The sequence below is a fragment of the Parasteatoda tepidariorum genome, chromosome 7, assembly GCF_982258835.1.
Source record: "Parasteatoda tepidariorum strain Cologne lab strain chromosome 7, Ptep-v5.0, whole genome shotgun sequence".
NCBI lineage: Eukaryota > Metazoa > Arthropoda > Arachnida > Araneae > Theridiidae > Parasteatoda > Parasteatoda tepidariorum.
In genome coordinates, this window is record NC_141761.1 from 56,755,989 (window position 1) to 56,783,197 (window position 27,209).

Here is a 27,209-nt window from a genome sequence, read left to right on the forward strand (position 1 = left end):
TTATATTCATTTTATAACTATCAATCGTTACTAAAAGTTAACTATTTAAATTATTTATATCTTAAAGTTTGTCACAAGTAAGGTGGGACTGATTAAATTCCATTCTAGGTATTATCAAAATAGGTGAGAAGCATCCCGCTTATCTGATCACTATATCTATTTTGGAGAATGCCGAACTTATCTGAAATTCCATTAAATTCTTTCTTTGTCTTTTGAAATAAAACCTGATATTGGAACCTTACTCATGCCAAATATTTCAAGCGTTTAATAAATTCAGAAATTTTTAAATTACATCGCGAGTTGCAAAAATAATCAGTCTCGAAAAGTCAAAAATAATCAGTCATCAGTCAAAAATAATCAGTCAATATGAAAAGAGTATTGTGTGTTTGTAAGAATATCAAAAATATGTATCTTATATTACTTCAATATTTCTGAAAATTAAAATAATAAATTATAAAACAAAAAACAAAAAAATTCAGTGACAAATCTTAATTTTTTCAAAAATTTCACTTACAATTTTCGTCTACTGAGATCTGCAATTAGCATTTCAGTCTAACACCAATTGTGACAATAGTTTTACTCATTCTAGATAAAACTTTCAGTTCGTAAGTCAATCTATAAAAAAGTACAAATAAAATAAAATGGAAATAATTCTAGCAAAAGAAAAATATCGTTTTAGAATATGTCTTGTGAATTCAATCATAACTTTTAACTCATTAAAAATTTTTTGGAAAGCTTTTTAACTCATTAAAAAGAAAAAAAAAAGGGAACCCTATTCTTTCACAATTAAGTTGAAACAATTATCTCAATTTATTCAAAACTCAGTAGACGTGGTTTCTTAACTTAATGTGTCATAAATAGGTTTTAATTTAAAGCGTTTCAAAACGTTTTGATAGACTCATTATAATTTTCATTATAATTTTCATTTCAATTTAAATTAAAATAGACTTCATTAACATTTAGTTTGCTTTAAAAAAATTCCTTTACATTTTTATCATTTTTAATTTTCATAATATAGTTTCATTTTGCAAATATTTATCTACGAAAATTTACTTCTTACAAAATTTATAAACAAGAATTTACTTGATAAAATCATAAAATCAAATTCGAAACCCAACACATTTCTTTTAAAAAATAAATTGAATTTAGATCTTAGTTCTTTGCAGTAAAACTCTATTATAAATTTAATTTCTAGAAGTGTTTCTTCAGTCCGAGATAAGAAAGGTAATTTATTTTTTAGAATTAGAAGGAGCACCGTGTTTTCTTTTATTCAGAGGCGTTTTCTTGTTTTCTTCTTTTCCTCCTCCTCCCCATCATTTCAATATCATCTTCGCTCTTTCTCTCATCTGCGTTTCGAGAATTAGGAGGAAAAGCTGCATAGTGGAACATCTGCGTCCGCGGAAAACCTGTCGATCGTAATTCCAAAGTGCAAGCTGTTCTTTTACTAATCTGCCACCTTTCTTTCCCAAAAACTCTAAATTTTAATGCATAAAAAATTAAAGAGAGTGAGTGCTTTAACTTTGCAACTAAATCCACTTCGCCAAGTCTTATGCAGAATCAAGTGCATGACTAGGACAAAATTTGCAATCATCAACCCTTATAGAAATAAAACAAATTCTGTTTACCCACATGAATAATTTAAGGCATACAACTTAATTCTAATTGTTTCTAATTCTAATTGCGTAATTTTTGCAAAGCATTTTGCATTTAATTTATATATATTTTTTTTTAATTTTATTATTATTACTGTTATTTTTTGCTTTTTATTAAAGTTAAAATTAAAGTGATTCTTTTTCCTTCCTCCTTATTCATTATTTTGCTTGAATGTCACTTTTTTGGGCAAAATGGCTTTCGATTTTTTCCTTTCATTATAACAGACATTTCATGGGTTTTTTTTTTAACTATTTATTTTTAGCCGTTGTTTTATTTATATATTTATTCTAAAATCAATTTTAATATAAAAAATTTTACATATTAAATTTAAATTTTAAAAGTCGAATTTGATAAACTTTTAGATAGCCATTTTAATACGCGCTGTAAAAAGACAATCGCTAAAGATAGAGATAAATTTAAGAAGTTTTTTAATTATTTATTATAAAATAATTTTTCAATTCGAAGATGTTTGAGGAAAAAGGAATAAAGAATACGAAATCGGAAAAAATATAACAAATTTTAATTTTTAACTTATGAATTTGCGTAATTATTTTCCTAACTTCTTACCTAACTTGCTATTAACCTAATCTTGTTACACTACATAAAAACTATACTTTAATTTCTCTTTTAAGATATGCTAGAACTTATGCCATTTTTAAATAATTTGCAAAACTGTAATGTTTATTGAACAGTTTAACTTCGTATGCAGTTCATTAATTAATTAAATAACACAAATGAGAACATAAAAATTCATATCAATAAAATAAACTATCAATAAATGTTCTTAGAACAAGTTCTTTTTTAAACAGCCGCCGTGAGGTTTTCTTTAAATAGAAAAATCTGATTTACCAAACAACGTTAATAAATATTTGAATAAGAATGAGCAAGGTGTGTGCTGGTATTTACTTATGCCGGATGGTTTGTTGTATGTGCAAAATCTAAAAATTCGACACCGTGCTTAATGGAATGCAAATGGACGGGATGCACAAGCGCACCGCCTCAATTGCCACGCGACTCCTAACATCTGGCGCGTGCAGGTTATACGTTCTATAACCATCTGCTCTCACCTCGAACTATAATATAAAAATCAGCTACGTGCTGAGGACTTTTGCACGACAAAGACCAAAGATAAAGAAGAAAAGAATAAGGAAAGAGAAGAAAGAGAAGGAAAAAAAAATAGAGATGATTATTCTCCAGATTTCTCGACCAATCCTGAGCCAGATAACAAGTGGCGCGTGGCCCTTGTTGTGCACGCTGTACACTGGAAGAGTACAAGTACAAAAGATGGAATATGGGATGAGGAAGAGGTGCGGGCCTTGTAGTTTGAATGGGGGTTGAAGAGGATGTTAGGGGGAAAGGGAATGAAGACCAAGGGATACGAAATCGGGAAAACATAAAAAAATTTAATTATTTAAGGAGTTAGTTGAATTATTTTGTTGCCTAATATTGCTGAACTATAAAAAAAAACTATACTTTATTTTTTCTACCAAACGTTTGTTGGAATTAGTTTTAATATTTAGGGCAACTTCCAATTTTGAAATAAATAATGAAACAACAGAACAACAACACATTTGTGAGACAATAATGCGAAATTTCGGTAAACGATTCCAATTAAAACTTATTTCTGAAATCGTGCTCTACTTTTGGACAAAATGGTTTAAACTAACATGCTTTTTTAATTATAAACTACGGTTTAACAGTTTGTAATCTATAAAATAGTTGAAATTATTTTCAAACACTTTTAAGTAGAAAATGTGAATGCAGAGTTTACATTTACATTTTATATAAGGTTACCTAGGCATCTACTATTTTTTCCTTATATATAAAAAGTCCATTTAAAATTAATTTTGAAAAATCAGAGTACAGAATATAGAGTACAGAAAATTTTACATTTTTTTCTTCTTCTCTAAAATGAATAAATAACAATTTTAAAATGATTCAATTTTTGAGTCCTTATCGTATTCTAAAATTGTTCAAAAAATAAAAAAACAACTAGGTTTAAAAATTAACAAAATTAAATCCAGACAATTAACGAAATTCTGCTAAAAACACAGTAGTGCTTTCAATGACTTCTTAAATGGCAATTTTGAGCTCAACGATGGTTCTGGCGTTATTTTTGAAAACTTTGATTTTAATATTGACCACAAAAATAAGTCTCAAAGGAGCATAGGGCGTCCATTAATTATAATTCCAGTGGCTACTGGGTACCAGAATGTGTTCTTCTAAGTGTTTTTCTCTGCAAATTGAGGTTGTTAATTTCCTCTGAGACACAATCGAGCTGTTATTGTTCGAATAGTAGGCCATAATCGATATGCACTCAGAAATCACGTATTTTGAAATTTTCACCACAAAACGAATAATAAAAGCAGTAAAAGTATGTATGTTAATATAAAAGAAACGAAAAGAAATGTTAAAAAAAATCTCATCTTATTCTACATTCAACTAACAAGTTTTAATTGAATTTCATAACTTGTTCAGAAATATAAAGATTTTTTTCCCTCCATATATCTTAATAATTACGTACTCTGACGTATCTCTCAAATCCTACCACACATAAATTATATATAACTGTTGAGTCAATGCATATTTTCTCTATATTCTTCTAAATTTAAAAAAAAAAAATAGTGATTGCGAAATTATTAAAAGATAAAAAAGCTTGTCCTATATTAATTAGACTTCTAAAATTGATAATTTTTATCCTTGACTACACTAAACGCTTTCTGAATTTCAGTTACGGAAAACGCGCATCAATTCTTTCTGGATAAAACTGGATCAAAATTTACTTAACTTACCTAAGTAAACTAACTGGAAGAGTTTTGAAATGCAATAAAAGCTTTTTCGCATTAAAGGAAAATTATTCAAAGTTTTAAAATAATTTATTTTTTATTTTTTGATTTTGTATTTTATGCTTTTGAAGTTAATCTAAGCATTTTGATGAATTCCTCCATATAACCATGAATTTTTCAATATAATGAAAGCCCTTCCCTTCTTTAATATACGTAAGAATTGACTTTCTTGACGTATCCCATATTACATCATTTTGGTACTTTGTCAAACTGATGGAAAGCACTTTTATCACCAACACTTTTTTTACTATAATTCTTATTTTATTTTATTTGTGTTTTCCTTATTTTTTTAGTTTGCTTTTAGCTTTTAATTGCTTATATATTCAAAAATAATAAATACAAGATTCGATACTCTTTTTCCCTTAATTCTTTATTAATAATTTAACTCAAATTTCATTGATAGTCAAATGTTTAAAAAAAAAAAGAACTTTCTTTAATATGATTAAAATAAATGATTAGTAATTTCAGTCTTAAGACATCAATGTGTATTAGTAAATTCACTATCTTCTCAATTAAACATTAGTCGTAACCCTACAAATTAAGATGAAATTTCTCTTGCAATATCTGTTTTAACATTAAAAGTACAACTTTTTTGATTGATTTCCCTCTCAATTTATCTACCAAATTAAAAAATCGTAGCTAATCTTTGAATGCATGAAAATGTAGCCATTTCATACGAAAATGATATGATATAATATGAAAATGAACTTTATATAATTGAATAAACGTAGCCAATCTTTTGAGAGATAAGCTCCATTCGACAGTTGAAATGTCCTAAGTAAGAGAGAAATCTATCAATAACGAAGATTCATGGGTTCCATGCTATTTCTTGGACGGAATGACGCATGTCTTCTATGTCAGTGCGTACGTCAGCGTCTTAGAAAATCCCAAACTACATCACAAGAAAGGTATTTTGTAGAATTTTTCCCACAGAAAAAGAATGATATATCTAACTATTTTATCACTTATCTGAAGAATTTTTCCTCCTCTCAAAATGCTCATGAAATTTTTTTAAAAAATTGTATCTTAGTCACAATGAAATTTCAGTCACAATAAAAGTTTTTTTTAAATGTAATTAAATTTTAAAAAATAAATTTAAATATTTTTTGCTATATTTTTATTTTTAGCAAATTGTGTTTCGTAAGAACATTTCCACGATTTTTTTTCTTCTTTGGTTTCATTGGAAGATCTGAAATTGTTTTGAATAATATATTTACCTGTGTTAAACATGCATATGGTGAACATGCGCATATTTTTTGCACAATAACGCAATGAATTAATGATTTGCAATCTTCAAAAATTTGTTAAAGGGACACTGATATATTTTTCTACGGCTAGTCACTATCCTGTCATTTTTTTTCATTGCTTTTTTCTGATTAATTTTGAGTATATACACACAGACATTTACTAATTGAAATTCGGTTACCTATTATGTTGCTGGAAATTGTTATAATTCCGCTACAGAGTGTAATTTTAATATTTAACAGTAAGTTAAGTAATTTTTCTTGATTAATGAATTGGTTTACTTATCAGGCAATAATGTATTGTAAATATCTACAGTGAAGAAAAATAGAAAGGTAAGTTAGTTATATTTCATTTAATTATACTAATAGCATCGAGCTAACCATGAGAAGACTAAGATATGGTGATAATAGTTTATTATCTTATTGTTTCAAATCCACTAAATCTGTAAACTGTTCATTAAAATGACTTAAGGTGTTTTTCTGGAATAAACAGAAGCTAATTTCAAAATATTTAACTTTAAAAAAAAAAAAAGAAAAAGAACTTTAACACAAGGAACATACAATTTTACACAGATACTTGAACAAAATTTAATTTTACGCACACATATTATTACTGTTGATGTTGTTTCATTTCGTAACGTGTTTGCTTCAATTACCCTCAATATTGATAGCAACTGAATAATATTTAACGAAAATTGTAAGGAAAAATTATTAAAGTTGATGATGATTGATTTCGTAATGTGTTTGCTCGTATAACACACTGTATTCGTGTCAACTAATAAATATTTTTAAAAAAAATTTTGAAATTTATTACGTTGATTTCGTTACGCGATTGCCCCAATAACCCTCAATATTGATGACAACTAAGCAATAAAAACTGAGAAATTGTTGAATTTGATTATGTTTAATTTCATTACGCGTTTACTCCAATAACCCTTCTGAAGAGTACTGATCACAACTAAACACTATTAACTAACAAATGGTTGAAATTTATTACGTTTGATTTCGTTACGCGATTGCTCCAATAACCCTCAATATTGACGACAACTAAAGAGTAAAAAGTAAGAAAATGTTGAATTTGATTACGTTTGATTCCATTATGCGCTTGCTCCAATAACCCTTTCAGCAACTAAACAATATTAACTAATTATTGAAATTTATTACGTTTCATTTCGTTACGCGTTTGCTATAATAAACATCAGCATTGATGGCAACAACTTAACAATGTTAACGAACAAAATATTGCAACTGATTACGTTTAATTTCATAATGTATTTGTTCCATTAACCCTGAATATTGATGCCAACTAAACAATAAGAATTGAGTTAAAGAACAGCGAGGCTGGTTGTTAAAGCCGGAAAGCACACTTTACGCTTTTCGAATATCCTTCCACCTTACTGGCACCCAAGTATAGAAAGAAAGGAACTTTCAACTATAGTGCAAGTCCGTGGTACCATCTGTGTACCACTCTCAGGGAACGAATCTGCCAGAGGAAATCAGGTACTGAGACATCTGCCGCATCTCTTGACATCCTTAAAATCCCCAACTTTGCTATATTTCTCGACTTTTTTTTTTATTCTTATTATTATCGGGGAGGGCTATTTTATCGCTTCCCTTTAAACTTCCCGTCTGTCCGAATCCAACTTGACTTGAAAAGTGTTCCTATCCTTTTTTTTTTTTCGAGATACTATGACTCTTTATTTATTAAAAGGGGGGAAATGGGGGAAGATTAAATAGGACTTGTGACAATTTTTAATATAACAATGCCCAGTGGAAGAGGACGTCCTGGTGATAAAATTTTCTAAGCTTGTTAAGATAGACAAACTGAGACTAAGTTCCGATATTTCCTTCGCTACAATGGGTAGTTGGTTTTATTTTCCTTTCATCTCCCGGATTTTCTTTCTCTATTCTAGAATTATTTTTATAAAATGTTTCGAAAAAAAAGTTCTTAACATAGATTCTTTTTTACCCTTGCTTTTGAGCAATTAAATTGTGAAACAGCGTTGACGGACAACAAATTTAGATTTATGATTTCCACAGAATTGTATGTTATTGATAACATAAATTACAAAATTATCATTTGCAAACGAAACATTCTGTTTTTTTTGATTATCAATTGAATAAAAATCATGCATGGTATAAATTACTCGAAGCTCGTTTGATATGAACATTATTTCTGTATCATTGCTATGTTAACGAGCCTAGCAAAATATATTGCCAATCCTTTAGGGCATATTCATTTGGGGATGTTGCTTGTAGTGTTTTGAATTATAACATCATAAAAATTTGCTATAATCATATTATGGTGTTAAGTGGAGCATTTGATTACTATTCTTAAACTTGTTCATTACATACTGAGATTCAACGTAAACTTAAACATGAAATAGACATTCAATTTAATCTAATAGACAATCAACTGATGAAATAAATATTCAGGTTAAAATCACTTACTTTTTAAGGCAGTGGCGAATTTCCCTCGTATTATGATTTCATGTTGAATATATTTTTCTGAGAGAATACAGTATACATATATGTTGTTAATTTGGGGGTGGAGTGGACAGTGCTACAAAAAAAAAATACCTAATTTATTTTGTATGTTAAGCTAGTTTTCAGTCTAGTTTGTAAGTGTTTTAGAATTTTTGAAATGGCAATAGGCATGTGACACGATTTTTTATATAGCTTTTAATCTTAATTTTCAATTGTAATCTTAGTTTAAATTTCAAACTTAGAATTTTTTTGATCCCGGTTGCCTTAATATTCTTCTTTATTCACTGCTCTGAATTAAAAACGTTTTGCTTAATTCAAGAGGCAACGAAACTCTTAAATTGAGCATTTACATAAGCGACAACTTTATTAAGTGTACTTTTAAATTTAAAACCTGTTATAAACTGTATCAGATAGCCTCATAAGATGGTGATTTAGGATACAATAAATGTAGTTCAGTAAAAAAAAAGAAAAAAAAAAAAGAAAAAATTAAATAAGTAAATATATATATATATATATATATATATATATATATATATATATATATATATATATATATATATATATATATATATATATATATATATATATATATATATATATATATATATATATATATATATATATATATATATTATTAAATAGAGAAAAATCTTTTTATTTCGATCATCTACTAAGGAAAACCTAGTTTCTTCTCTGATTCAATGTTAAACTGAGAGTTAACTTTTTTCTGAACCTTGCGCTGAGATTCCACATGATTACACTGGGGGTCCTAAATTTGCATCTAAAGAAGGAAATGTAGCATCTTCAGTAAAGAAAAGATACTGTATCCTGTCCTATCCATCCCGCGATGTTGTCTGACCCGAATTAATTTGAATGCCGATTTTTCCAGTTCCCGGATGCTGATCTCGGTTAGATTATACGGAGATCCGGTTTTCTGTACTCTCTCCAGTACAGGCAGGATACTAGATATAGCCCTCAAGTTAGGTATTAAAATTCTTAATAATATATTTTTTTAATTTATGGGAAAAAATCTTTGCATGCGTAAAGAAGTATTTGTTTGAGTAAGTGTTTTAGCTATACATAAAAATTACATTAATTTCTTCTTTGGATTTCATTAAAAAGCACCTTGCATAGCTCACACTAAACAGTAATTTTAATAACTTCTTACATTATGAGATTATTTAGACCATTTATGAAACGTATCATTTAAGCAGCTATCAAACAAAGTGAAATAAAAGGAAGCAAGTCACTTAAACTAAAAAGTTTAATTCTCCTAATTATTTATAAAAGTCTTAAAAAATCATAGAAATTAAATACGACATTTTTATTTTTTAAATCTTTCTTATCGCGCTCACATAGCTCAATAATTTTTGTTACAATGTTGGAAAGAAATTCAGATTACAATCGAGTTAACATCGTTCTCATATTGCTAGTTGCAGGTAATTATTTTTCTTACTAAAAAGTGGCATGGCGCCATTGGAATGTTTCTGGGAATAATTAACGAAAATTTTGAAGTTAATTACTTAGGAAATGCATTTTTCCAATATAGTATTTCTCGTTTTTTAATGAATTGTGTACGTGTGGTGAAATTTACTTTAGATCTATAGTAAAAAACTAAGTTATGAATATTGTTTATTATCATTATTGTTTCCTCTTTTTATATAAAAAGAAATAATAATTGTGAATCCTAAACAAAATATTAAGCACAAATTTCGTTAATATTAGAACTATGTTCAAGTTCTTCTGAAAACTCTCCATGGCAATTCGTCAGATGCACAGCAGAGAAGTTATTTACCCAAAAGCCCCAACCTCCTATAATAGCCATTGTAGCATTCATTCATAACTTCTCTGAAGAGTGGTCACGTGGTCGTAGTACTCCCTGTCGTATATGGAAGTAACCACGCGCAGGTGCGTCGATGCTTTCCGCTGCTGCCCCCTTGTGGTGATTGTCGCTTTCTCCCTTCGGGGGGGATTCATGCACAAATTATTATTCCATTTTCTCTCTTTTTATGAGTGAAAGGGGGGGATGGTAATTATAATGACATTCAATTTCGAAAATTGTATTGTAATTAGAATCATTTGTTGAGAACAAACGTAGGATATAGGATAACAATTCTTTTTAACTTCTTTCAAAATGAATTCTTTTTATTTGTATAAGTCCTAACTACTTCAATGATATCCTTTAATTTCATGCATTTTATTGATACCAAATAAATTAGACGTATCTCAGTTCAATAGCTAATTAATCATCGGGAAAAAATCATATGAAGTCAGTTTATTGGCGCTATTTTCACTTCATTTTATTGGTGTTATTATTTTCATAATAAATTTCTTATGAAGGAATGAAAATTTGTATTTTATTTTCCACATTACACCTTCCCCCAAATTTTTTTTTCAAAAATTTATAAATGCGAAATAATTTATTTTATTTAATAACACGATTAAAATATAGAAAGTTAATGCAATCAATCATACGTAATAAAATTAATATCATCAATAAAACAGTTCTTTAAATTTCGAATAAAACTGGGACATCCTTCTTGCAATTTATAAAATTCTATACCTTCTAATTAAATTCAATGTCTTCGTTACATTTTATTTCAATTTATTATATATTTATCTATAAATTTTCAGATTTAACGATCAATCATCAGGATTAATTTATTTCACACTTTGCAATGACAAAAAAAATTTCCGATTGAAACAAAAAAAAAAGTTCATTTTCTCACACAAAACCTACTTTTTCCAGAAAAAAAAAGAAGCTTTTTACACCACATAGGCCAATATTTCTTCTCAAGACTTTGCATTATAGGGCCCTAACCTTTTCTACAGGATTTCCGTCGAGAATTTGCTAAAGTCCTCTCCCCTCTTTAATTTTTTTTCTTAGATCTTCATCCTATAGGTATCCCAAAACAGAGGGTTTTCGGATATACAACTGGGAGGGGGTAAATAAGAAAAAAATCTTTAATCATAATCGTTCTTGAGAAGAGAAAAATCCGTGGAACCTCCGGTAAAATCTTTAGCACACGAATAAAATCTTGTGTCCCCTTTTCTATAACAGGGGTGAGGGGGTCGGAATAAAAAGCATTATGTGTTATCGATGTTGTGAACGGAAGTGAACGAAAAGAAGATGGAAGCTTCCTGAGCCAATGAGATACTCGGTTGCTCTCAGCCAATAGGGTGGCGCGCGCTCCTCTCATTATGTTTTCCACTAGTCTATGTCCTCGAGCGTTGTACAAAATTCAGATATCGTCTAGTCGTGGACGAAGTAACACGCAGACACTGGATACTAGTCAATCGGTATTTCTTCTGGCTGTACGTTCCCGATAGTGCTTCTGGTGTTATTATTTTTTTTTATTACTCTATGGCTGAACACAGTGTTTGACATTATCGGAGTGCGAATTCTTATTGGATTTTATTTTCTCTCATTTGGATTTTCGTGTTTTATTGTTTTCATGAAGATTGTGTTTCTGTGATTACCGAGGAATGCGAATCATCAACTGATTAGTGGATTTTATTATTATTTAGTTGGGATCGCTGTTACTCTTTGGATTTATATACAGTGATCAGTTTGACTGCCACCATGCGGTGGTGTTATTTAGTATTACTCCTAGTGCTTTCGCAATGGACAACGGACGTAAGTTGCAAAATTTATTAATTTTTATTGTTATGCTATTTTTATTAAAAAATAACCAATTTTTAATTAGAATATCACAATATATCTAATTTTGTAAAAGATTAAAAAGTTAGCAAAATACCCTTAATTTTATGAAATATTCCATAAAGACGGCACTTTTTTTAAAGTAGTAAAAAATATTATAAATTACCAATAATTTTGAAAAGTCTAAAAATCATGCTTAGATTTTGTTAAGCATCGAATAGTTATTGTATGCTGTGACACTATGTCAGTGACTTTTAGAATTTTTTGTTCGTAACTGTTTTTTGTAATAAGTTTTTAATGTGAAAAAATATAAACCTGATGCTTGTTACACGTTTCTTGAACTAGATCATGAAATAATGTTTTTTAAAGTAATGTTTAACAAAATATCAATGATTGTGAAAATTTCCAAATAATATATTTTTTTTTAGTAAGATTATACATATAAACACGTTGCATTCCTAATTGCTATAAGATAGATTTTTTTATAATTTTATTTATCGTCATTATGTTAAGTTTGTTAAATTTTTTTAAGTTTAACTTAACACTTGCAATGTTTATATTTTTGAAACACGTATGAAAGTTCAAATAAATAACTTTTTATTTGTACAATTTCCCCTTTTTTTTCTTCTTTTATTTATACAATTTCCCCTTTTTTCTTTTTATTTATACGGTTTCCTCTTTTTTCCCCTTACGAAAATTTAACAGTTACATTAATCTTTACAAAATACAGTAATATATGGGATCTTTTAGCATTTGGACGAATGTCTTCTTTTAGCATTTTGAAGTTTTTTTTTAAGCATGATGTAAGTAACATGCTTAAAAAAAAATCGAAGTTTCTTAATTGTTATTATTGTTCTAATGAGTGGAAATGTAATGGATTGCTTTGATAAATGGCTATCGTTATTTTTGATTTATAACCAATCTATTTAATGGATGGTGATATATTTTTTCTAAGAACTAGGAAAGTTTAATGAAAATATTTTTTCTAACAATATATTTTTTCTATTGTTTAACGATAAAATTTATCATTCTCTAAGAAATAACAACATTTTTTACTCATATGTGGTGATTATCACGTGGAATATTTTTTTTACTTGGTAGTTTTGCTGCAAAGATTCTTTAATAGACATCATGAGAGTCAACTTTTCATGCTGATCAACTAAAGATGCGTGATAATTACATACGATTATTCCAAATATTTTAATGATTTAAAAAATGACCAACGCCTGTTCTTCATATAACTCCTGTCAATCATATGGACAAAATCGATAAATGCTATTATCACGTTTAAAATATTATAAGCAAATTTGTTGATTTTTTTTATAAGTTCAACTGGTTATTTAATAATTGAATGATTTAAATAATATGTAAACTAAGTTGGTGCAGAATTTCGAAACGAAGGAGGTTATTTACCGAAATAATGTGCCGCAAGCAAAAGGGTGAATTACAAGATACAATCTGGTTCAAGGTTTTACATAGAGGAGATCTGTTCTTGTCTCTCAGGGTTAATGGTTGTAGAACTGAATGCAAACGATTAATTAAGTTCGAAAATTTTTTAATTATTAAATTTTGCTGATTTACGTAAATTTGTATAGATTATTTACGTTGACATGTTATGTACGGATTGTGTATGTTTGCTATTATAGTTTTGAATTTCTATCCAGAATAACTTGAAATGTATTTGTTATTTCAAAGTTTAATATATAGATTACACCTATAGAGGTTCAAGCTTAAGATCATGTTTTCTAAAAATTAAGTGATTTTGTAAGTTTTCATTACGTCCTATTATTTTTACCGGTGCAATATTTTTGTAATCATTGACGCCTGTCAAATCAGCATCCATGCAACATCACTACTGCCATCTACCGGGTACCTAGCTAAAGTACCCTTTAGCAAGCCATCTTTTATCGAATATTAGTAAAATTATTAAAAATATCCCTTAAAGTATCCTATGAATTTGTTGAATTAATCAATAATTACGATTTTTTTTAATCACTTTTAGGAGAAGTTATTGCTTTCAAAAGTTGCTTTTGACTTCTACTATGACAACCTCGTTTTCTTTGATTTTAATTTGATGGAATAAATTTGAAAGCAAATATGATTTTGAAACAAAATATTTTTCGAAATAGTCGAATAATGTTATGTCATTCTTTTTGCTGCAGAGAGCGATGTAGTAAATGTTTTAAGATCGTTAATTCATAGATAACAAATGATCCTCTATTCTTTGCATTCTATGATCTTGACAGGTATAGATATCTCTCCAGTCATTCATACACTATTTGAATGAAACAGTTTTCGTTTATTGTATTCTAAAAGCGAATGTGAAAGAAAAAAAGAGAACTTGACATTCCTTTTTTACGATCGTCAGAACGGAGTACACGTTTTTTGTATTGTGAACATCCATCCATTGTGTTTTCTTTCCAATTCTACTTTTCCTGGTTTAAAGATGGAATTATTTAGTTAAACATATATTTTACCAACTGCATGTTATTTGTGTCTTGTTTTTCGATGTCTGGTAATTTTAGCGGTAACATTTTGTTCAATTGTAGGTAGTTAACTGTAAGAACTATTATATATTTTTCAAAGAAACATTATCAAATAATAATTAAGAGCTGAGAGTTTTATTTGGTTAGGGAAGTTATGATAAATTAGACAGTTTCGTTACATAATTAAGTAATGTATCTTGAGTATGTATGCCTGGTTATGATATTGATAATGTGACTGTACGTTATTTGATTTTGAGCAGAAAAATGTCACAAGCAGCTCTGTTTATATTCCACAAGTAGTTAGTTTCGTTTCAATTGTTGATTGTCAATTGTAGTTTGTTCTTAGTTAGAATTATTAAGGTTTTTTTTTTTTTTTTAAATCTTCAATAACGAAATATAGCATTCTGATAAATTTTTATGTTTAATGCAAAAGGAAGTTTCGTGCATAGTTTTAATTCGGAAATGATAAATAAAAATTGCTTGTTTCTATTGCGCATAGATAAATTGAACATTTGAATTCTTATAGTATTTGTATCGAAACGTGAAACATAAATTACATCTAACTGTACATTTTTAATACTCGATGTGGATTATCTATGTAAATTTTATCTCATCAAATGCTTTAATCTTTAAAATAAGTAAAAATCAGTTTAGTCAAAAGCCTTGTTTACCTGTTACCTCATTGTAAAGGTGCGCACAATGTAAACTTGTTGTATTCAGAATATACAAGATTGCGTTTAACTATCCATCGTTTAGCATCACCAGTGTTAATGCATGGATTTTTTACTAAATCTATATTATAATTATTATATGTTTAATTAAAGTTCGAAAACTTCCTTTAAGTTAGTAAATAAATAGTAATGTTCCTTTTTCACCATTTCTCAAAGAGCATTTGATTTGAATTTACAGGTCAGTTGTTCAGGAATGTTCGAACTCCGTTTGGATAACTTTGTTAATGAATTTGGAAGAGATGCTGATGGAACATGTTGTCGTGGTGTCCGGTCGCAGTCTGGCATGTGCTCCGGCACGTGCAGGACACGCTTCCGAGTATGCTTAAAACATTATCAAACAACGATTGATCCCAATCCTCCTTGCACATATGGAGAAGTGCTCACCCCTGTTCTTGGCAACAATTCAGTTTCTTTGGAGCCAATTAATGATGTTGCTACTGGATTTACCAACCCTATCGTGTTTGCTTTCGACTTCTCATGGGTGGTAAGTTGATATTCTATATTTTAATATGCATTGTTTGCGAGCTGCAGTTTTACTATTTCTGTACTATAGATTTTTAGTTCCTAATTTCATAATTCAATGATCTCTGAATCTATTGCATATAATAAGCTGATTGATTGGCATATCAGCAATAAAAGATAAACTTAAAGACTAAATCACCTAATTATTTTATCTGATATTTGTGCATGAATGTAGTTTGGCTCAATGAATGGAGCAAAGTTTATTTTTAAATGCAAAAGTCTAAAATAACTAGATGAATTATATTACGGTATTTTAAAATTTATTTTTTTATTCTATAGGGTACATTTTCCCTCATAGTCGAGGCCTGGCATGAAAGCGAGCCAACTTCTACTCCAGGTAAATATTTACCCATTTTTTTCTTAGTAATTACTTTTATCGTAAATGTACTTCTTAATGATTATTTAAATGTCTCCACTTGAAGAAGTGTTAGGTGTCAAATCAACTAGCGTCTTTGTTTTCGCTACCACATTTTCTTCAGGTAAAGAAAGCAATTGTCGACTACGCATGCGCTCAGGTGTTGCTGTTCCTACCCCCTATAAGAAAGAAAACATGAAGAGAAAGAATGAGAGAAAACAACAGGGTGGAGAGGGGAGGGTACCAAAGCTCGCGGCGTGGGAACGACAGGGAGGGTGGGCAACGTCTACTCGGGGCCAAAATCGTGTTTTGTGGTCCGTGAAAAGCGCCACGGGTACCCCCTCCCCCGTCCTTCTTTTCTCTGCCTACCTTCTTTGAAGAGGGAAGGCTTGCAAATTGAGCCGCATCTGCGCGTGTCTCTCTCTCTCTCTTATCCGTATTCATTCCAAAAAATTCATTTTATTCATTGCAGATTGACTTTTAAATCATCAGTTGTTAATGGTAGACTCTTAACTATTTATTTGACTTGAGTAAATTAATTAATTAATTCATTAATTTTTTTAAAAAAACATAATATAATTTATTGATTTAGTTCGCTTTATATCCTTACCACTCGTTTGAATTTTTATGTGTTTAATTTATACTTTATTTTTTTATCTATTCCTTCTTATACATGTATAAATTCTTACTCTTTTATATACTCTAAAAAAAACATAAGCTAATTTCGATAAAAATCTTTAAATGAAATTGAGAATGTTAAGTATGCCATGTTTACTATTTAACTCAAGTAATTTTTGTAATTTCCCGATAAATTGTGCTTTTAGTTTTAATGTTTAAACATTTAAATCAGTATTAATGTTTTCATTGCTGGAATTATTTTATCAATGGCATCTTTTAAAATTGCTTACATGATTATATCAACTTTAATTTTTAATAATTTTGAAATTAAAAATATTAAACTGAACGTTCTAATATGTTTTATACATTTCAAATATCTATTTCGCAAATATTTCGATTGTTGATCATTTACTATTTTCCAGACTGAGCAGACTTTATTTTAATAATTTTTTAATGAAGTAATAATAGCAAACTATTTTTCACGCTTTAAAATAACCAAATAAGTATTAATATTGTTCACTGAAATAACCGCATGTGCGACAGCAGAACATTTTGTTAACGACCCCTATCTGAAAGTTCTAAGATGAGGATGGCAGACGGTAGCTGCCATGCGAAGTAGGCAAGCTGCTTGTATGAAATGTTCTTCGTTGGGACGTGAGGCAAGCAATGGAAGGCTGGCTAGTGTGGGAATGGAGCCGCAGGCTAAAAGCCTGTTTTTGATCCATCTTTAAGATAAGTGCTGGTAGTGCCTTTGCTTGGCCTGATATCAAGCACCCTACCTTTCCCTCCGCTACACTTCATTCTTAAATCTTTTCTGCTAAGATAAATAAAAAGAAGAAAATAAAAAAAATAGGTGGGGTGTGGGTAGGCGCGAGTTGCTGATACTACGCATTGTGTCGAAGGACTCAAGATTTGGTGACTAGTAATTGTTTTATATGTGAATTGTAATTAGAACGTTTCGAAAATTACAAATGACTTAATGTGATTATCGGAGTGATCTATGGATTTTTCAGAGTTCTAAGTTGAGATCTGCAAATAAATTTAAAAATTGCAACCCATTAAAATTACTTTTTAATATTTGTTAATTGGATTAATATATAAACGTCGCATTATTTTTCTTATACCTAAAAATTTAAGTATGAGATGCCTAAAAGTGAGGGATTTCGAAAAATTAACATTTCGACCCTTTTGATTCTATTGCTTTTTATGTATTCACTTAAAAAGTGTTGACCCTCTGCTTTTAACAACAACAGAAAAAAATCTTTTTCTCCATTTCATCAACAGTAGCTGCTTTTCCACAACAGGTGTCCATTACCTTGGGACAAGTTTTATAAGTGCATCCCCCTCTTATTCACCTTTACAAACGCCTAGGAGGAGTTTTCAAAACAGCAGCAGCTAATGAGACGATGCTACCGAAAGCGCACTCATTCATCAAAAGCTCAACGGTTGAGATAGGGGATTTTTTTTCCTCCTTAGTGCACCCCCCTTTTAGTTTTACCTTTTCCTCCCCCTTTATATTTCTACACCAGTCTGTACATTGGCATTTCCTCGAATTGCCGAAGACGATACTAGATCTTCTCCCGTTAATTGTGCTATTCCCTCTTTCCACCCCCAGGTGGTGTTTTTCGAGTTATTTATTTGGTAGTTTACGAGGGTATGTATAATAAACCTAGCGCTTTAACTACCGAATTAAGTCGTCGTTCTCTACGGGGGTTTCTTTTTTATTAGCGGGTCTCTACTTTCTCTTAAAGTAAATTGAATTTTCTACATTTAAGTTAGGGTATATGTCTTTGCGAAGTTTTTATGCGAGCTGATTAAATTCTCACAAAAATGCGAGGTCTGTTTTAAGAAATAATATAAACTGTAAAAACTCTAGAATGGATTCTGTCCGATAAAGTAACATTCTAAATTTTGTGATGGTTTTTCAAATTCTTCAATGATCGCTCAGTGTTTCTTTTTAAATTTAGATGATTCAGTGTTATTTTAACTTAATTAATCACTAATTTAATTAATTCTGTCGAGTACATTGTTATAAAGTTATGCTTAGCTTAATTTAATTGAAAGGTTAAAATGACTAATATTACTGAGCGTGACTTGTTTTTTTTAAAGAAAAAAAAAGGGTGAACTATTTTTTCTTCTGCTAAGTCTCATGTGAAAGTTACCTGAAAGGAGTGGACCATCTGTTGGGGTTAAATTTCATAAAGCCCTACCCCCTGCAGGTCCAAATTTGTGCCCTTTACTTGAACTTTCCTCCTCAGTCTCAACTTCTGCTATTCCTAAAGCAGCCTGATGTAGCTAAATTTCTTTTACCAAAAAAGATTTCTTTTTTCCTCTCTTCCACACGCGACTAATCTTCTGAGAATAATATTAATAGAATAATGACTGAATTATGATTTAATGATACCTAAAAATTTTCACACCAATTAAGAGTTGTAGGTTTAGATAGCGTTATAAAATTTTATTTTCTTAATTTTGATATAAAATCTAATTCAGAACCAGGAGGCAAGTCTTAATTTCAATATTGGACTATGTAAGAAATCTTTTGTATGACAGTTAATATATTTTTAATTTAATGCATAGCGTGTAAGTGACAAGGACAACGCTAGCGAATTAGGAATAAAATTCAAAGAAGTATAAATGATTTAAAACCGATTCAGAATATTTAAAAATATTTTTTTAATATTATAAATGCCTTATCTTCCTTAAAGTTAGCCAAATACCTTCATTGAATTTTTTAAAAAAAAAAAAACCTGTCAGCATTTTATATCAATACTCTTACCCACCACTATTAGTTAAATATTACAGCCCTGTAAAGACTAATAAAATTATCCTTCAATTCCAAGATTTATTAAATCACCTTTAATAGCGCATAAAAAAAAAGAAAAGGAAAATAAATAGAGAATGTTAGAGAAGAAGAAGAAAAAAAAATAGAAGAGTTCGTATTAGAGGCATCGAAACGGCACCTGAAGTGATTGTCTGAGAAATAGAGAAAACGTTCCCATGGGGTGGGGGAATTTAGAAAAAAGGGGGTCGACATCCTCTAGACCTACTTTTTTCGTATACATCTGTCGCGTCATTGCGTCACATTACGCTTCACGTCCAACTTTAACTAATTGTACGGGAGCACTGATGTGACGCAAGAAACACATCTTTCTCCTGAGGAAGACACCCTCCTGGTTTCCACGTTTTCTTTTTTTTTCCATTCATTTATATATTTTCCCTCGTTCTTTTTTTCCCTATTTGTTATATTTTTTTCTTTCGAAGAATTTTGTTTCTCTTATTGCGTTACAGTAGTCATAGCATGATTACTTTGATGTTTATATAAGTGTGATTGATTAAAAATTGTGGTCAGCGGGGATTGTCAGAAATAACGAATTTCCCACAGGTTGTTTTTAACACCATATTGAATATTTTAACGAAATGTTTTATTTTAACCGCAATAAATATCGATTTTATTTAAGATTTCCAACAGCAGATTTCATTTTAATCCTTCTCATAAAAGTCAAAGCCGTTAAAAATTGGAATGAGTACTCGGGGAAGAAAAAAAACTGCGCTTTATCCAAATTGACACATTTTCAAGTAGGTTGACCATTTCCGCAAAACCCGTTACCGTGAGCTTGAGAATACCGTTTCATAGGTTCAGAGGTCATAAGGCTTTGCAGGTGTTCAAGGTAAAGTTCATCTTTACGGAAAACTTGATTAAATTCCTTTTCGAGAGACCTATTTTATATATGAATAGATCCTATCTTTTATTTTTTGAGTGTTGATTTTGTTATGTTTACCCAAATTCTTTTCGGATTTCTGACGCTGTAACGTAAGAGGAACAGGAGATGCTATTTTTTCTTGAATGGTTATTTATTTTTTATTTTTTTATTATCTTGAAATAGAATATTTACTTAGGACACGTAAATATGAGAATATAGTTGAAAAAGTGCATATTGTGTTGCGTGCGTTCAAATGCGTAGTTCCTTTTTTTCATCTCAAACTGACAATTAAAGAGACTAAGGTGTGCTTAGAACATTTCATGAAGGAGGTGGGGATCAGTTATTATGGTGTAGGGACGGGACTACTCTCTTGCTACCTTGTGACCCTGGTGCCCCTTCCTTCTTGAAGCGTAACGAAAGCTCACGCGAGCTCATATTATTATATCTACGTGATTTGGTATCCATAGTAGTTTTAGGCCTAAGTGATAGTGCTTTGACCTAGATAATGATCTTCCAAACTTTTATTTTTTAATATTTTGCCATAGAAACATTATATGTACAAATTTTTAATAGTGGTTTATTCTGTATTGAGCGATGAAGTAACTAAAATATGTTGCTTTTTTCTTTGTAGGTTCCAGTCGTAAACTTATTACGCGTTTAGCTACTCAAAGATGGTTAGATGTAAGCGAGTTCTGGACTCAAGACATTCATAAAACAAACCACACGGCTTTTTCTTATGCCATAAGGGTTCGCTGCTTGGACAACTATTATGGTGAGAACTGCGAAAAATTATGCAGACCAAGGAATGATAAATTCGGCCATTATACTTGTAGTCCCACTGGTGACAAAGTCTGCTATAGAGGGTGGACTGGAGAATATTGTACTATAGGTATGTATTATATTCTTTGTTTTAATGTTCGGTAAACTAGTTTTACGACAACGACTATTTTATGATTATTAGCATTTCTGCTTATTCGGTAAATTTACTACGTATTGGGATAGATTGGTGTTTTGTTACTATTAGTCTTAATGATGCTTTAGGGAATTAAGAATGATGCGTTTTGATAGTTTTAAAGTAATTTTTAAAGAAATTTCTTGGTAAGATTTTTTTTTCTTTGAAAAAAAAAAGAATTATTTCTCGATTTATTTGTTGAGGAAGGAAACAAATTGGTTTTTGTTTTTGTTTATTGTATGTCCATAGGAAAGAACTGTCTCAGACAGCACCGGCTGCTCTTTGCTTTTAACGTTTTGTAAACCACGAGCGAAGAAAGCATGGCAGCTGGTTGCGGCTATTGACAAAGCTTACCAGCTGGCTCCTTCTCGCCAGTGTAGAGGAATAAAAAGTCAAGAAAAAATAAATAAAAAAAATCCGAGGCGGTCGTATACTATGGGAGGGTGTGTAAGCGAGCAAAAGTCTTGCTCCTCCATCTGGTTTGACGGTTCTCATCTCCCCCAGACAATAGCCGAACTTGAATTTTCTTCCATGTCGAACCCTTATCCAGGGGAAAAAGAATCGGAAGGAAAGAACATTGAATAAAAAACACATAAGGAGAGCAAAAAATATGGAAAAGGAAGTAGATGCAAAACTCAACCCACCTTCTTAAAGATATCCCCCATCCCCTAATAAGACCCCTAGAGGAAGTAAAGGCAGCAGCAGCATCTTGTGCATGTCGGAAAGGGATCTAAATTGCTCCTGACTATGATGGGAAACAAACTTCTCAGGAAGTGGTGCATTTTCATTCTCGTGAGACACTTCTCCCTTCTTATCAAAAGACTTATGGGAAAAAACTTCTTGAAGATGCTAAAATTTCTTAATCTGGATGGGAAGGGATGTGGAAATTACCGGCCCACGTCTGGCATCCCGCCACCTTATGATCGTTTTTTTTATTCAAAAGTCAAACAACACTTAAGTTAAACATAGGTAAAATGTGGATTTGTTTCTTAATTATTTAAAGAAAATTAATTAATCTTAGTGTCAAGATATCTTCAACCCTTACTTATCTTAGCAATTAACATCTGTTACGCCTCAGAATTGGGTATTAACTAATTAGATGGGGGTATGTTTAGGTCCAATTTAGGATTACATGAGATAATAAAAACAATGATTATTTGATTTACGCCACAATGAAATTAATATAATACAAATAATTCGCTTAAAATTATTAACGAAATTACTATAATAGAAATAATTCACTTAAAATTATTCACGAAATTACTATAATAGAAATAATTCACTTAAAACTATTTAATCGAGTGCAAACGCTAGTAATTTGACTTAACAAATTTGGCAACTTAACAAATTCTTCGGTAAGGTTTCGACTTCTTAATGTTTCATTGTTATTTAATAATAATACATCGCTTAGGGTAAACATATTCGTATATATTTTATATAGCAATATTTTGAGATTTTAATTATTTTTTTCTTCTTTTTTAGCTGTTTGTTTGCCTGGATGTCATGAGGAACATGGCTATTGCGAAGAACCAAATGAATGCCGGTAATTATACATTTTATGTTTCTTTATTAATGAACTTTTAAATACTGACTTGGTAGGAAAGTTTACATCCTAAATGGATGTTTATAAAAGTGCCAGTTTGCTCTTTTAAAGCATTTATTTTCAAGTAGTCGAGAAAGGGAGATATATATTTTTTTTACACCACACCCATAGAAAAAACTTCGCGGCTCTATTACGCTATCTCCCTTAAACCGCTGAGGGGGGTCTCAAAGCTATTACTTCTTTGCGGAATTCCTGAAAATTTCCAGAAGTTTTATCTTATCGAAAAGTGCACAGAAGCCAGAGGGATGTAAAAGCGGTTTAAAAAGGTAGAAGTTATTTTGCACTTCCCCTTGTTTTCCCCCACCATCAATTCACAAGACGTAATGAAAAATAGACATCGTACCTCTGGAGCCTATACTAAGTATTATCGTCTACTGTTTTGACTCTGGTTCATGTAGTTTATCATTATTTACTTGTTTCCTACTAAAAAGTGCTATTATTTACACTCGAGATTTGTTTTTACGTTAGAACTTTTTATTCGACTATCACTTAGGTTTTAAATTACTTCTTTATTTTTTCAAAAAATTTTTTTTTGAAAAAAAATATTCTTTTTTGAATGATAAATTATAAAATGTTCTTTTTTTTACAGCTGTCGTTTGGGTTGGCAAGGTTCACACTGCAATCAGTGCATAAGGTATCCTGGATGTCTTCATGGTACATGCAATCAGCCATGGCAATGCAACTGTGACGAAGGATGGGGAGGATTATTCTGCAACCAAGGTAAATTATATTTCTACAAACAAGATTGCAACTTGTTCATAGATATACACTGTCGCGTATACTTGTTATTTGCTGTATAGATCTAGTAAAACATAATTGAATAATAAAAATTGTTATTCACGAAAAAAATTTTAATTGACAGAAAATCCCACCTTTGATATGATAATTTTATTTTATCATGTGATATATGAATAGTATTTTGGACCTCTTTTTGTTTAAATTTACTTTTAATAGGTTGCGTGCTCTTACGCTTCCGGAACTAAATCGAAAAAAAAAAGAATATAAATTTAAAAAAAAAAAAATTGAAACTCAGCTTTATTGTGTCAGTTTTATTCTACGAGCGATTTTTCCTTTTCAAGGTCGTTTATAATATTTTAGATTTAACTAGACATTTTAAATTGCTTAATCTTTTAAAAGCTGTGAATGCTTTCCTATACTAACTATTGCAGGAATTAAAATATCTTTATTATGTATTGTTGTGTATTGTTTAATGTATCTTGAATATTTGAAATAAAAAGTCATTGTTTTATTTTAGATCTAAATTACTGTACAAATCACAAGCCTTGCAAACACGGTGGAACATGCACTAATACTGGCCAAGGATCATATACTTGTACTTGTATTGATGGTTACAGTGGGAAAAACTGTGAAAAGCAAGCTGATGATTGCGTGAATCAGCCATGTTTAAATGGAGCAACTTGCAAGGTAATTATTGCCGTCACTTAAATTTTCTTTAGGGACATTTTTTTTCTCTTGCTAGGTGTTTAACAGAATAAATGAAAACGAAATCTAACTTATTTTATATCGAGCGATAATTTACGCTCGATCCTAACATTCCTTCGAAAACAGGGTAAAAAATAAAATCTTATAACGAAGAAGTACACGTTTTCTCGTGATTTCAACACCTGTAACTTGCAGAAGATTTCATTTAAAAAGCGCCATCCTGTGTTAACTGCGTGAACTTCCATTGAAAGAATGCGGTGAACTTGGATGATTTCAGATCCCTATTATAGTATATTTTAGGAAATATTTAATTATCATTATTATAATTTTTCTTCCGAATGCTTTTTAAGATTAGCTTAGAAATAATTCCAAAATATTCACGCAACTTTAAATTTCTTTGAAGCTCATTATTTTCATTTGTTATTTTATTTATTGTTTAATTTAGTTATTATTTTTTCTAATGTTATTGTTTTATCTTTATAGAGTCTCGGTAAAAATTATACTTGTGAGTGTCCACTTGGCTTCTTTGGTCAACATTGCGAAACTGCCGCAAGCACTTGTACTGAAAACCCTTGTCAAAACGGCGGAACCTGTGTTGATGGACCGAGTGGTTACTTATGTGTATGCCCTCCTGCCTTTGAAGGGTTAAGATGCGACACTCAAAAAGATCAGTGTGAACCTACTCCTTGCAAAAATGGTAAATATCTTCTCATATTGTTTCAATTAATATTTTAATTATTGTTTCAATTTTGTTCCTTTTGAGAAAAAAAAATTTCGGTTCTAAATTGCATTTTTAAATTTTAGGAGGAAGTTGCCTTAGGAAGGATGACTCTTACAACTGTGTATGTCCTACTGGATTTACTGGTGACAACTGTGAAACGGACATTGACGATTGCCTGATCAATCCCTGCCTTAATGGTGGCTCTTGCATTGATGACATCAACTCCTTCCGTTGTGGCTGTGTACCAGGATTTATTGGTTCTTTGTGTCAAACGAATGTTGATGACTGCTTGACCAAGCCGTGCTCTAATGGAGGAACGTGCCATGATTTGATCAACGACTACCGTTGTGATTGTGCTCCAGGTTTTGGAGGAAAAGACTGTTCCATTAATGTTGATGAATGCCAATCAGAACCATGCCTCAATGGGGGCAAATGTGAGGATCTTGTAAATGAATATCTGTGTCATTGTACTCCTGGATTCAGGGGAAGGCAGTGTGAAAAACGTGATGGTATTTTAGATTCTATTCTTCCGATTCCAAAGGGGAATGGTGTCACTATCAGTAGTAAGAATGATGCTAAAGAGGTTCGCCAAACATTTGCAAAAAACTATCAGCGAGATGAGCTGCTCAATTCTAATGGAAACTTAGCTGGGGACAGTAATGATATGCTCATTAATCCGACGGCATTATTGGAAATAGCTCATCAAGTGTCTGATGAGGAAAGTATTTCAGACTCAAGAAACTATGCTAAAACAAACCAAGTTCCTCTCATTGTGTCCATATGTTCTGTAGCTCTTCTCCTGTTGGTGTTTATTCCTATCGCGTATAAATGCCGGCAGCATTCACGCCAAAAACGCGAGCAGCGTGAGATTGACGCTGAAGCTTGCAGACAAAATGAACAAAATAATATCATGAACAATAAATGCCTAGATAACCAAATAATAAACACTCTTGGTCTATCTGGTCACAAAACTCTTAAAATGACCAATGAAGGGCAAGACTCTTCCTTCTTCCAAAAAAGTGGAGAAGATCCTCTTCAAAGGACTACAAAACTATTAAATAATGAATGTACGTGTAGTAGTAGTACTAGTACTAGAAGTAGTAAAGTGCTGGACACAGACTTAGAGCATGAATGTGCTCCAAGGACATTAGACAAAAGTTCTTCAAATATAGCATCGAGCAAAAGGTAATTGCTATAAGAATATAGCCTGTGATCTAGTTCCTTTAATTTATTTGTAAAGTATTATTAGATGTTGTATATAAATATTATTGGCAGAGAAAAGAACACCCATGTTTTTATGGAATTGTATTTGTTCAAATACCAATATAGATCTCGAATTTTTTGTGTATGAGGAAAGAAAAAAAAGATATAATTTGATCGTATGATCAAAACTATAATATTTATTTTGATGATAATTTTCTAATATGCTGATTTTTTTATTTTAAATTTTAGGAATTATATATGCCTCTTTTTTTTCAATCGTACATATTGATTATCTTATTATATCAATACATGAACTAGAACTGAAATTTCTGTACAATATGTTACTTAAGATTTTTTCGAATATTCAAAAATTCATAATTATCTTTTGACAGCGATCCATCCCTGTATCCTTCGATAAGGGATCTATGTGGGCAGAGTAGTGTCTATGTTATAAGCACTCACTGTATAGATGAAGGAGGTTTAATTATGATTGTTTATTATTTCGAAAGTAGTGTAGTATTAAATTTACCTACATTTTAGAAAACAAGAATTTACCCTAACATAATTTTTAGTTTTTAATTTTTTGGGAAAGAAAAAAAATTAAAATTGGTTTGTTTCACCGTTATTTACTTTTAGATATTGAACCTAATTTTTAATTTAAAATGCATTGATACTTAATTGTAATTAAATTTCAAACAATAGTATTATTTTTTAAATTACTTACTTTAAATCACATTTCAGTTTTCTAAAGTTACATTAATTTTGGCAGCTATTATTTTAGTAAAATAAAAGCATTTGTATTAAATTAAAATTTATTTTGTTTATTGGTGCAAAATTCTGTGAATTTAAAAAGAACATCACTACTTTCGATGTCTTTCCTCGCAAATATCCAAAGATATTTTCCTTTGAGCTAAGTCCTATTTATTTTATATGTACAGTCAAAATAAATGGAAAAAATCCTTGATTTTAAATCCAAAAAA

General features: G+C 30.4%; 1 protein-coding gene and 1 long non-coding RNA gene across 6 annotated transcripts in view; one reads left to right on the top strand and one right to left on the bottom strand.

Moving 5' to 3' along the window:
• The window catches only part of LOC122269977 (uncharacterized), a 384,828-nt gene that overhangs the window by 249,171 nt on the left and 108,448 nt on the right, over positions 1–27,209 (bottom strand). For 4 of the 5 annotated variants that reach the window (XR_015435531.1, XR_011637273.2, XR_011637272.2 and 1 more), the window contains exons 3-4: positions 8,195–8,306; positions 515–615 (exon numbers count right to left, since the gene is read on the bottom strand). This is a non-coding gene — a long non-coding RNA (uncharacterized LOC122269977). The remainder of the gene's footprint in view (positions 1–514; positions 616–8,194; positions 8,307–27,209) is intronic. The other variant, XR_015435532.1, reaches the window with a different exon arrangement.
• On the top strand, positions 11,496–26,767 carry LOC107456525 (delta-like protein 1). The gene is given in 9 exon segments (NM_001323838.1): positions 11,496–11,867; positions 15,287–15,592; positions 15,910–15,967; positions 20,939–21,196; positions 22,742–22,802; positions 23,452–23,582; positions 24,118–24,287; positions 24,789–25,002; positions 25,110–26,767. Coding segments are annotated over 9 exon segments (2,358 nt in total). The 5' UTR covers positions 11,496–11,813; the 3' UTR covers positions 26,216–26,767.